The sequence below is a fragment of the Oncorhynchus gorbuscha genome, linkage group LG10 (assembly GCF_021184085.1).
Source record: "Oncorhynchus gorbuscha isolate QuinsamMale2020 ecotype Even-year linkage group LG10, OgorEven_v1.0, whole genome shotgun sequence".
In the NCBI taxonomy this organism is placed as follows: Eukaryota; Metazoa; Chordata; class Actinopteri; order Salmoniformes; family Salmonidae; genus Oncorhynchus; species Oncorhynchus gorbuscha.
In genome coordinates this window covers 35462543-35476006 of record NC_060182.1, presented here as the reverse complement: position 1 = coordinate 35476006, position 13464 = coordinate 35462543, and the positions used below count along the sequence as shown (strand labels likewise).

General features: G+C 44.9%; 1 protein-coding gene across 6 annotated transcripts in view; it reads left to right on the top strand.

Annotated features, from left to right (window-relative positions):
* rapgef3 (Rap guanine nucleotide exchange factor (GEF) 3) overlaps positions 1-13464 on the top strand; it is a 48425-nt gene that overhangs the window by 29702 nt on the left and 5259 nt on the right. For all 6 annotated transcript variants that reach the window (XM_046365859.1, XM_046365855.1, XM_046365857.1 and 3 more), the window contains 10 exons: positions 251-311; positions 808-884; positions 1753-1899; positions 7702-7805; positions 8272-8360; positions 10040-10118; positions 10498-10648; positions 11546-11628; positions 12079-12109; positions 12386-12464. In XM_046365859.1, coding sequence (XP_046221815.1) covers positions 251-311; positions 808-884; positions 1753-1899; positions 7702-7805; positions 8272-8360; positions 10040-10118; positions 10498-10648; positions 11546-11628; positions 12079-12109; positions 12386-12464 — 901 coding nt within the window. The remainder of the gene's footprint in view (positions 1-250; positions 312-807; positions 885-1752; positions 1900-7701; positions 7806-8271; positions 8361-10039; positions 10119-10497; positions 10649-11545; positions 11629-12078; positions 12110-12385; positions 12465-13464) is intronic.

The window sequence follows — 13464 nt, the reverse complement described above, 5'->3', positions numbered from 1 at the left end:
AAAATCTGCACACGATGAGCGGTTTTCCCAGACCCAGATAAAGTCAATCCTGGTCTGCAAAAGCAATGCTCAATCGAGTTTTGAAAGTGATTTGAAATTATTTTTAGTCCAGGAATAGGTTAAATCTGGGTCCAAGAGGAGGAAGCAGCCCTACTGTATGTCCTGTAGCGCTAAGGCTTTACACTGACCCTCCCTCTGACCTCTCCCTGTTTAATCCTGTCTCGTTTCCTTTCCTTGTTTCTTCCTGTAGGTCCGTAAGGAGTTGGCAGCAGTGCTGATGTTTGAGTCCCATGCCAAGGCAGGCACAGTCTGTGAGTGTCAAAGTCCTCTGTGATGTTTTTTAAAACTCTGGTGGGCGAGGGAGCGAAAGAGAGCCTCACCGGGCCCACATCACCACCACAGGTGCTAGAGATACTCTGTCTCTGTTACCATCCTCCCCCTCAGTGCAGTATACAACAAACCTGTCCATCAGTAGCAGAACAAATTATTTCTGCCACGGATGTAAAAACCTACTAAGACCCACTTGAATATTTCAAAATCTTTATCTTGGACAATCAGTACATTAGATTGTCAGAGAAATCTGTCTGTCGGCAAAGCTGACTGAAACACTGAAATGTCAACCGAAAATGCCATATGCACCTTTGTGAACATGGGAAAAAAATACAAATCACCAGCACTTTGCCTCCCGGCCTTTCGTTTTTATTGAACTTACCTGTGAAGCACTGTGCCTACATCCTTGTCTGGTAGAGCTGGCTGACTGTTGAGACTGATGTGAATCCTAAATCTCGGTCTCTTTGTGTTTCTCAGTGTTCAGTCAGGGAGACAAAGGCACTTCCTGGTACATCATCTGGAAGGGCTCTGTCAATGTCATCACACATGGAAAGGTAAGGTCTTTACCCCATTTATCTTAATTGTGTACAATTCTTTAGGATACACACTATAGTTTGGATATAGAGAATTTGAATTGTATTCACAATTGTATTCAATCAAATCAAGTTAATCAAATTGTTGGTCACATGCGCCAAATGCAACAGGTGAAATGCTTACTTACGAGCCCATTCTCAACAGTGCAGAGTTCAAACGTAAGACAAATATTTTCTAAATAAAATAGGAAATAGTAACACAATAAAAATAGTAATGAGGCTGTATACAAGGAGTACCAGTACTGATTCAATGTGCAGAGGTACGAGGTACTTCAGGTAATACAGTATGTACATGTGGGTGGGGTAAAAGTGACTTCAGGATATATAATAAACAGAGTACCAGCAGGGTATTTTAAGTGTGAAAGTGTCTCTATTTGTGAGTGTGTGTGGCGTCAATATTCATGCATGTGTTTTGTGCGTGTGAGCGTATGCAGTCTGTGTGTTGGAGTGTCAATGTAGTATGTGTGAGTGTGTGGGTAGAGTCTAGTACATGTGCACTTAGAGCCAGTGCAAGAGAGTTTGTGCAAAACAATAAAGAAATAAATCATTGAGGGGGTCAATGTAAATTTGTCCAGGTAGCCATTTCATTAACTGTTCAGTAGTCTTATGGCTTAGGGGTAGAAGTTGTTAAGGAGCCTTTTGGTCACACTTACATAGTTATAGTGTGTGTGTGTGTGTGTGTGTGTGTGTGTGTGTGTGTGTGTGTGTGTGTGTGTGTGTGTGTGTGTGTGTGTGTGTGTGTGTGTGTGTGTGTGTGTGTGTGTGTGTGTGTGTGTGTGTGTGTGTGTGTGTGTGTGTGTGTGTGTGTGTGTGTGTGTGTGTGATGCAGGGCCTGGTTACGACGTTACATGAGGGAGAAGACTTTGGGCAGCTGGCCCTGGTGAACGATGCTCCCAGAGCAGCCACCATCATCCTGAGAGAGGACAACTGCCACTTCCTACGAGTCGACAAACAGGACTTCATACGCATCCTCAAGGTAAGTTTGGTTACAAACTGAAGATGGGTGCATATCGTATTCATACTGATGTGTGTGTACTGTATGTAAAGTAGATACACATTCTCTTTGATCACAACCTGCTTTTGTGTACAGTACATACTCTATTCAAATCAATAGGGGCGTATGGGTAAAATCACTGGGGAAGCCAAGCCAGTAAAAAAGGTCATTCTACAACCTATGTTGTGATAATTGCATTGTTTGCTCTATACCCATTAGTTCATACACCACCGTGATATACAATAAGACAGTGACAACAAGAAGACAACAGTCACACAGTGGTGGAATAAATTCAACTACACATACGTTTGTGTCATGCAGGTGAAGGAGGACCCAAACGCGACTTAACAGAAACAGAGTTTATTAATGTTCAAAACCGAATAACTGAAATCCTCTAGATTAGTAGAGGGGAAAACAACTGGAGAAGCGGCCACAGACTGCAGGTCCTGGGTAGGCGCAGGCCGTAGTCAACTGAGACACCTGCTCACACGCAGCGTCTGAAGAAGGCACAAAACACGACAGGACAGGGTGATTCTTCACTGCAAAAACACGACAGGACAGGGCGAAACGCAATCACAGCATGGAATACAAAACAAGGAACCAAGGAACAGGAACGGATCACAAAGGAATAAATAGGAGTCTAATCAGGGGAAAGGATCGGGAACAGGTGTGGGAAGACTAAATGATGATTAGGGGAATAGGAACAGCTGGGAGCAGGAACGGAACGACAGAGGAAAGAGAGAGCGAGAGAGTGAGAGAGGGAGGGGGAGAGAGAGGATAGAACCAAACAAGACCAGCAGAGGGAAACGAATAGCATGGGGAGCACAGGGACAAGACATGACAATAAATGACAAACATGACAGTACCCCCCACTCACCGAGCGCCTCCTGGCGCTCTCGAGGAGGAACACTGGCGGCAACGGAGGAAATCATAGATCAAACGGTCCAGCACGTCCCGAGAAAGAACCCAACTCCTCTCCTCAGGACCGTAACGAAAAACGATAAAAAGGGAAACTAGGGTACTACTCTAAAAAAAAAATGAGAACTAGGGACAGACTGAGACACAGCAAGGGCAGGGACAAGAACAGGAGAGATGCGATGGCAGGAACAGACTGAGACCCAGCAAGACCAGGAGCAGAAGCAGAAAAAAATTACCAGACTTTTCTCTTGGACAGTCTGATTACGCAGCCACGAAAATCGCGTGTCACGCTCCTGAGTCGGCCACCAAAAGCGCTGGCGAATAGACGCAAAGTGCCTCGAACACCGGGATGACCAGCTAACTTGGCAACCCACTGAAGAACAGCCAGACGAGTGGGAAAAGGAACGAAAAGGTTACTAGGACAAGCGCGCGCGACGCAGTGTGCGTGAGTGCTTTGCCTCCCGGCCTGTCTTTCAATTCCCCAGACTGTCAACCCGACAACACGCCCATAAGGAAGAATCCCCTCGAGATCAGTAGAAGCCACAGAAGAACTAAACAGACGGGATAAGGCATCAGGCTTGTGTTCTTGCTACCCGGACGGTAAGAAATCACAAACTCGAAACGAGCGAAAAACAACGCCCAACGAGCTTGACTTAAGTCGTTTCAGAACGGATGTTCAGGTTCTTATGGTCTGTCCAAACGACAAAGGAACAACCACTGTCCCATTCGCCTAGGGCTAAGCGGATGGCATCAGTTCACGGTTACCCACATCATAGTTGCGCTCAGATGGCGACAGGCGATGAGAAAAATAAGCGCAAGGATGAACCTTATCGTCAGACTGGAAGCGCTGGGATAGAATGGCTCCCACGCCTATCTTAACCTCGACAATAAATTGTCTAGTGACGTCAGGAGTAACGAGGATAGGAGCGGACGTAAAACGTTCTTTTAGAAGATCAAAAGCTCCCTGGGCGGAACCGGACCACTTAAAACACGTCTTGACAGAAGTAAGAGCTGTGAGAGGGGCAGCAACTTGACCGAAATTACGAATGAAACGCCGATAGAAATTAGCGAAACCTAAAAGCGCTGCAATCAAACCTTGGAACGGGCCAATCACTGACAGCTTGGACCTTGCGGAATCCATCTGAATGCCTTCAGCGGAAATAACGGAACCGAGAAAGGTAACGGAGGAGACATGAAAAGAGCACTTCTCAGCCTTTACGTAGAGACAATTCTCTAAAAGGCGCTGTAGAACACGTCGAACGTGCTGAACATGAATCTCGAGTAAGAAAAATCAGGATATCGTCAAGATAGACAAAAACAAAAATGTTCAGCATGTCTCTCAGAACATCATTAACTAATGCCTGAAAAACAGCTGGCGCATTGGCGAGACCGAACGGCAGAACCCGGTACTCAAAATGCCCTAACGGAGTGTTAAACGCCGTTTTCCACTGATCTCTGATGCGCACGAGATGGTAAGCGTTACAAGGTCCAACTTAGTAAAGCACCTGGCTCCCTGCAGAATCTCGAAGGCTGATGACATAAGGGGAAGCGGATAACGATTCTTAACCGTTATGTCATTCAGCCCTCGATACCACGCAGGGGCGCAGAGTACCGTCCTTCTTCTTAACAAAAAGAACCCCGCCCCGGCCGGAGAAGAAGAAGGCACTATGGTACCGAGCGTCAAGAGACACAGACAAATAATCCTCGAGAGCCTTACGTTCAGCCGACAGAGAGTATTCTACCTCGAGGAGGCGTGGTCCCTGGAAGGAGATCAATACTACAATCATACGACCGGTGAGGAGGAAGGGAGTTGGCTCGGGACCGACTGAAGACCGTGCGCAGATCATGATATTCCTCCGGCACTCCTGTCAAATCGCCAGGTTCCTCCTGAGAAGTAGGGAGAGAAGAAACGGGAGGGATGGCAGACATTAAACACTTCACATGACAAGAAACGTTCCAGGATAGGATAGAATTACTAGACCAATTAATAGAAGGATTATGACATACAAGCCAGGGGTGACCCAAAACAACAGGTGTAAACGGTGAACGGAAAATCAAAAAAGACATAGTCTCACTGTGGTTACCAGATACTGTGAGAGTTAAAGGTAGTGTCTCAAATTTGATACTGGGAAGATGACTACCATCTAAGGCAAACATGGGCGTAGGCCTGTCTAACGGTCTGAAAGGAATGTTATGTTTCCGAGCCCATGCTTCGTCCATGAAACAACCCTCAGCCCCAGAGTCAATCAAAGCACTGCATGTAGCACCCGAACCGGTCCAGCGTAGATGGACCGACATAGTAGTACAAGATCTAGATGAAGGGACCTGAGTAGTAGCGCTCACCAGTAGCCCTCCGCTTACTGATGGGCTCTGGCCTCTTACTGGACATGAAATAACAAAATGTCCAGCAACTCCGCAATAGAGGCACAGGCGGTTGGTGATCCTCTGTTCCCTCTCCTTATTCGAGATGCGAATCCCTCCCAGCTGCATGGGCTCAGTCTCAAAGCCAGAGGGAGATGGTTGCGATGCGGAGCAGGGAAACACCGTTGATGCGAGCTCTCTTCCACGAGCCCGGTGACGAAGATCTACCCGTCGTTCTATGCGGATGGCGAGAGCAATCAAGGAGTCCACATCTGAAGGAACCTCCCGGGAGAGAATCTCATCCTTAACCACTGCGTGGAGTCCCTCCAGAAAACGAGCGAGCAGCGCCGGCTCGTTCCACTCACTAGAGGCAGCAAGAGTGCGAAACTCAATGGAATAATCCGTTATGGACCGTTCACCTTGGCATAAGGAAGCCAGGGCCCTGAAGCCTCCTCACCAAAAAAACTGAACGGTCAAAAACCCGACTCATCTCCTCTTTAAAGTTCTGGAATCTGTTAGAGCAATCAGCCCTTGCCTCCCAGATAGCTGTGCCCCATTCTCGAGCCCGGCCAGTAAGGAGTGAAATGACGAAAGCAACCCGAGCTCTCTCTCTAGTATGTGTGGGGTTGGAGAGAGAACACATCTCACACTGCGTGAGAAAGGAGCGGCACTCAGTGGGCTGCCCGGAGTAGCAAGGTGGGTTATTAACCCTGGGTTCAGGAGGCTCGGCAGGCCAGGGAGTAACAGGTGGCACGAGACGTCTCTGGAACTGTCCAGAAGGTCGGAAACCTGAGCGGCCAGGTTCTCCACGGCATGGCGAGCAGCAGATTCCTGCTCGTGTCTGCCGAGCATGGCTCCTTGGATCTCGACGGCAGTGTAAAAAAACACGACAGGACAGGGCGAAACGCAATCACAGCATGGAATACAAAACAAGGAACCGACGGAACAGGAACGGATCACAAAGGAATAAATAGGGAGTCTAATCAGGGGAAAGGATCGGGAACAGGTGTGGGAAGACTAAATGATGATTAGGGGAATAGGAACAGCTGGGAGCAGGAACGGAACGACAGAGGGAAGAGAGAGCGAGAGAGTGAGAGAGGGAGGGGGAGAGAGAGGGATAGAACCAAACAAGACCAGCAGAGGGAAACGAATAGCATGGGGAGCACAGGGACAAGACATGACAATAAATGACAAACATGACAGTTTGTTTCCTCACAAAACCCGAGAGCAACATCTGTCCGGTGAAGTCCACAAAGCAAATATTGCATGTAAAAAAAATAAACATCATCAAATCAACAAGGCTATATATGCTTAGTTTAATACACTGAAAGCAAACTTAAAAATACCAAAAACTATTTAGTCCAACCAATGTTGCTAAATATCATGTGGCTGTCCATGGCACTGATTTCTGTGTGTGTGTGTGTGTGTGTGTGTGTGTGTGTGTGTGTGTGTGTGTGTGTGTGTGTGTGTGTGTGTGTGTGTGTGTGTGTGTGTGTGTGTGTGTGTGTGTGTGTGTGTGTGTGTGTGTGTGTGTGTGTGTGTGTGTGTGTGTGTGTGTGTGTGTGTGCGTGTGCAAGCAAGTAAAACAAAAAAGTTGACTCACCCTACTTGAAGAGTACGCTTTTAGCTTTTTGTTTTCATAGGCTACCTAGCGAAATTGCTTGCTAGCCTAACTTCCTCGTATGGTTAACAATGAACCAGCTAAGTTAGCCAGCTAGTTAACGTGAGACTACTAGACTATATATTGAACTTCAATCATCTCTGGCCAGTGGCACAAAATGTTAATTTTTGGTAAGATCAGAATCGCCATCATAATCATAGGCTTGTCCAGAGAATTAAGACAAAACCACAAATCCAAATCCCCATCTCCATGCATGGCTTAGGAAAGGGACGATTTACCAAGCTAGCTACTGCAGGACATCAACACAAGTAGACCAGAAACAGACATGTTTTCTGGCAATTAGATTATCCTTAGAATGTGATTTGATTGGTGTGAAGCCAAATCCAAAACTGGCCTCCCTTGGGGGAGCGTTTTGCTGCACCAGGACAACCCACAGTTGAGCTCAGCTCAACACTGATTGGCTCATTCTTTTTTTATTTTTTTTATTTTATTTTATCAAGACAGGCAAAATGCTTGCTGGCATTGATCAATCAAATGCTACAGCGGCAAAATGCAGCATCAGATACGTGTGCTACACATACTGAGACAGAGGGACGCTGTTTCTTTCGCTCTGAAGATTTCTCCTGTGAGATTCAGCTACTTGCGAATTGACTCAAAATTCTGAAAACACAGAGAGACAAAGGATATATTATTTTATAAATAAAATGTAAAAATGTGTCAAATATTTTGGGAAGCCTGGCTTCCCTTGGCATCCATGAATACACACCAATGATTCAAATATGCCTATTGCATATGCTAAAAGGTGTATGTATCCATGTATACCATTTATAGTGGGAACTGCATGTAAAGTGTGTGCATGACTGTATGTTTACATTGTGTTTCAGGATGTGGAAGCTAACACCATGCGTCTGGAGGAACATGGTAAAGCTGTGCTGGTGCTGGAGAAGGCTGAGTCAACCAATCCTGGAGGGGCAGGAAACAGCAGCAAGTAAGACACTCCCACCTTTCATATATTATACTGTATAACAACAACCAGTCAAAGAAGCACTTATACATTAATCAAGACCTAAATGAACACACTCCTCCAAGGCATTTTTAGACCAATGTCATGTAAAACACAGATGTTTACTGTAGAATATTAAATGTGCAAGAAACAAGCACTGTTTTAGTTAACAGTGTTGTTAATTGTGGCAGTTAGTTGCCTGCCTATTGTTGATTCAACACAGAAATAGACCTGAACCCTGTTCAGTTGAATAGACTGTGCTTTGTTATCTCACTTCAAGTGTTTTAGCAAACGTTGAGTTTAATCAATGTGATGCTCAAATGGCTGCCTCTTTATACTGTTAACCATTGTGTCCACCTGTGGCTCTTTCCACACTACACACATACTGACACTCCCTCTCCCTCTGTTACTTCCTCCTCTCCCTCTCCCTCCCCCTCCCCTACACACTCAGGTATACAGTGATGGCTGGAACTCCAGAGAAGATCCTAGAACACCTGCTTGAGACAGTGAAGCTGGATACTAATGGCAGTGATGCTATAGGTAGGTAACCTGTATGGCTTGCCTTGTATGGGTCCAAACGTTTCTCTACTGTAGTGGCTGGACCCCTCTATGTCGCCGGACCACTGACATATTCCCACTGTTTTATGTTCAAAGAACAGGGGTTCCTCTTTTAAAACAATCTAGGTAGAAGCAGGAATTCTCCAGGGTAGCTGTTTAGGCCCCTTGCTTTAAAAAAAATCTTTACTAACAACATGCCACTGGCTTTGAGTAAGGCCAGTGTTTCTATGTGTGCAGATGACGCAACACTATACACGTCAGCTACTACAGCGACTCAAATGACTGCAACACTTAACAAAGAGCTGCAGTTAGTTTCGGAATGGGTAGCAAGGAATAAGTTAGTCATAGATATTTCCAAAACTAAAAGCATTGAATTTGGGACAAATCATTCACTAAACCCTAAACCTCAATTACATCTCATAATGAATCATGTGGAAATTGAGCAAGTTGAGGTGACTAAACTGCTTGGAGTTACCCTGGATTATAAAACTGTCAAAACATATTGATACAACAGTAGCTAAGATGGGGAGAAGTGTGTCCATAATAAAGCGCTGCTCTGCCTTCTTAACAACACTATCAACAAGGGAGGTCCTACAGGCCCTGGTTTTGTCACACCTGGACTACTGTTAAGTAGTATGGCCAGGTGCCACAAATATGTACGTGGGAAAATTGCAGTTGGCTGAGAACAGGGCTGCACGGCTGGCCCTTAAAAGTACACCGACAGCTAACATTAATGACATGCATGTCAATCTCTCATAGCTCAAAGTGGAAGAGAGATTGACATCATCATTATCATCATAATCATCATCATTGCTTTCGTAAGAGGTGTTGACAAGCTGAAGGTACCGAGCTGTCTGTTTAAAATACTAGCACACAGCTCGAACACCCATGCATACCCCACAAGACATGCCACCAGAGGTCTGTTCACAGTCCCCAAGTTCAGAACAGACTATGAGAGGCTCACAGTACTACATAGAGCCATGACTACATGAAACTCTATTCCACATAAGGTGACTGATGCAAGCAGTAGAATCAGATTTAAAAAGCAGATAAAAATACACCTTATGGAACAGCGGGGACTGTGAAGTAACACAAACACAAACATAGGCACAGACACATGCATACACACACATGATAACATACTATACACACTTGCACATGGATTCTGTGTTGTAGGTGTGTGGTAGTGGAGTATGGGCCTGATGGCACACACTCAGTGTGTTGTTAATTCTGTAATGAATGTATTGTAGTGCTTTTGAAATTGTATAAATCCCTTAAAATTGCCGGACCCCAGGAAGAGTGGGGATCCATAATAATAAATACAAATACAAATACAAAACACACTATACTGTACCAGGATGACCATACAGTAGCTTCACATCTGAATCCTCAGCCAAACTTTAAAGATCGTTTCTGGTTTCATGGGAACGGTTTGTTTTGGTCACTCATATGAAACAGCCAACAAAGACAGAAAAGAACAGGCAGAATCAGGCCAGGCACATTCCTGGAAATTTATTTTATATCCGCTCACTAAAGGCCATCAGATGACTCATTGCGCCTGTGTTTTTCAGGGAGGAAGTGGATGGGACACAAAGTGGAGGGACACAGAGTGCCATTAGTCCTTGTTAGTGAGTTATGTGTTGTTCTGTCTGTGCCCACAGATCCCTGTGTGAGCGACTTCCTGCTAACCCACAGGGTCTTCATGCCCTCCAGCCAGCTTTGCCCGGCCCTGCAACACCAATATCCTTTGATGATTATGATGATGGTGGTGATGATGATGATGACGGTGGTGGTAGTGGTTGTGTGATGATGATGATGTCCTAAGCTGTGTCTATTTCTATTTACTTACACTTAGTCTCTAAGAGGATCACATACCCAACATTTGTGGGAGTATTTTGAATCTGTGTACCCGAAAAACAAGTTAAACGTTTAAATGTTATTAAATTAAATAAATAAAACAAATGAACATAATTCAACCAAAGCATCCAGCTTCTCCAGCTGAAGAGACAGACTAGTGTCTTTCATGTCGAAAGCAGCTCAGACTGTGGTCTAGGTCTAGAATAGCTGTGTTAAGTTGTTGTTCAGGTGTGTTGGTTCTCTTCCTTATCCCTGAGTGCACCTACCATGCTGAGCCTTCTGAGGGCTCAGATCTGGAGAAGGCAGCCTATGCCCTCAACACCAAGCAGAAGATAGTGAAGTTGATTTGCCAGTGGGTGGCGCTGTTCGGCCAGCTGCTCAAAGATGACCCCATCGCTGTAGACTTCCTGGAGGTGAGTGAAGGGGTAGTGGGATTCTCTATAACCAAACAAATCAAAATCAAATCAAATCTTTTTATATAGCCCTTCGTACATCAACTGATATCTCAAAGTGCTGTACAGAAACCCAGCCTAAAAAAGCTAGCTGTGCCACCAGCCGGCCGCGACCGGGAGGTCCATGGGGCGATACACAATTGGCCTAGCGTCGGCCGGGTTAGGGAGGGTTTGTCCAGTAGGGATATCCTTGTCTCATCGCGCACTAGCGACTCCTGTGGCAGGCCGAGCGCATTGCGCGCTGACCAGGTCGCTAGGTGTACAGTGTTTCCTCCGACACGTTGGTGCGGCTGGCTTCCAGGTTGGATGCGCGTGTAACAGTATAGACTTTACGCCCATCCCCTCGACCCGACCTGGGCGTGAACCAGGGACACTCTGCACACGTCAACAGTCACCCTCGAAGCATCATTACCCATCGCTCCACAAAAGCCGCGGCCCTTGCAGAGCAAGGGGAACCACTACTTCAAGGTCTCAGAGCAAGTGACGTCACCACTAGCGCGCACCACCGCTAACTAGCTAGCAATTTCACATCGGCTACACTCGCTGTGTTAAGAAGCAGTGCGGCTTGGTTGGGTTGTGTTTCGGAGGACAGATAGCTCTCGACCCTCGTCTCTCCCGAGCCCGTACAGGAGTGAGACAAGACAGTAACTACTAATGATTGGATACCACGAAAAAGGGGGGTAAAAATAATAAATAAAAATAGCAGAGCCTTATATCAATGTTATCCAAATATAACGCTCTGAAAAATCTGTTATACAGTAAATTGTGCAGTATATTGTATTGAATCATAGCCTGTGTGTTGTGACCATAATAATATACATTCAGTGTTGATACATTGAGTGTTTCTATGCATGACAGACGCTGGGGGAGGAGGTGGCAGGTGACTCCCGTCTGTCCAGTATGCTGCGGGAGCAGCTCAGAGACAGGAGGAGAACCAGAATGTGAGTAGTAACACATTTTTATTTATTTTACCTTTATTTAACTAGGCAAGTCAGTTAAGAACAAAATATTTATTATTTTCAATGGCGGCCTAGTTAACTGGCTTGTTCAGGGGCAGAATGACAGATTTGGGGATTCAATATTTCAGTTACAAGTCCAACGCTCTAACCACTAGGCTACCTGCCACCCCTTTCGCCAGAGTGTATCTGAAATGTACAACTTTTGGGCCCATAGGGTGAATAATGAAGGTCAAAGTTCAATATAGTATGGTATGGATATTAGCCTTGTCCTCACAGGAATGTGAAACAAAAGCAAAAGTCATGTTCTTTCCTTTACAGTCATATTGATAACATTATGTAGTATCGTAACCAAGCCAATAAGTGTTTCTGGAATCTAGATTTGAGATTTGAATTAGGTTACTATCGTGTTTGTATTTTTCAATATCTTTCCAGGCTTGAGAATGAACTCGGGTCACTGACAAGGGTAAGTTGAACCACATTAATAAAGGCTTATAAAGGTCATTCTTGCGCACACAAATACATCTGCATCTCTGTTTATTACCACATGCCATGTTCTCTTTACTTAGACAGACTGGGAGATAGCACAAGAGACAATACAACTCCAACCTTTATAACACAGCGTGTTAGACTTCAGAGCTGCTGGAGCTAAAAGATTAAAGATTAAAAGCATAAAAAACATAGAGAAATTAAAATTCACACTTGTGGCTGACTTACTCTGTCTATTGTTTGTTTCCATTAGCTTAACCATCAGTTTGACTGGTTTTCCAGTTGTGAGGAGCCAGTGGGGAAGTGTCTGCCAATCAGATCAAAGGACAAAGGTCAGTGAGACACTACTACTACCATAGCATGGTAATAACTATGTCATGAATAGCATGGCAATGCCTTTTCTATAATGACACCTTTTGTCTGTTTATTAACTATTGGGTAACCATTGGCAGCCCATTGTAACCATGAAATGCACTTACAGATGGATTAATGTAAATGTGTCACAACTTCCGCCGAAGTTGGTTCCTCTCCTTGTTCGGGCGGCGTTCGGCGGTCGGCGTCGCCGGTCTTCTAGCCATCATTGATTCATTTTCCATTTGTTTTGTCTTGTCTTCCCACACACCTGGTTTCAATACCATCATTACATGTTGTGTATTTAACCCTCTGTTCCCCCCATGTCCTTGTCCGGAATGTTTATTGTAAGTGCTTGTGCACATATTTCTGTATGGGGTGCGTACTGGCGGCAGAGGAGTCAGGCGCAGGAGAGCAAAAACTGTGTTACAACGGTGCAGTTTAATAATAAAAATCACAGTAAACAGAACAATCAATATAATGGGAACAAAACCCGTCGCACACCAGAAATACGTGCACAAGCACTTACAATAAACAATTCCGGACAAGGACATGGGGGGGTACAGAGGGTTACATACACAACATGAAATGGTGGAATTGAAACCAGGTGTGTGGGAAGACAAGACAAAACAAATTGATAAAATGAAAAATGGATCAATGATGGCTAGAAGACCCGGCGACACCGACCGCCGCCCGAACAAGGAGAGGAACCAACTTCGGCGGAAGTCGTGACAAAATGGTTGTTGCTATACTTTGTTTAAAATATCCAATGCAGCTGTTTGTTTTTTAAAAATCTCAATGTCAAATAATTTCTGAGTAAAAATGAAGTACCTTATTGTGATTGTTTTAAATTATTAGAATTGTCAAAAATAACAAAGAACAATTTCTGGGTGTGGGGAGAGGAAAACTGAAAACGAGCTGTTATTGGTAGAGAGGTTTGGAACTCTCTTTCTTATTGGTCTATTAACTCATTTACAACCT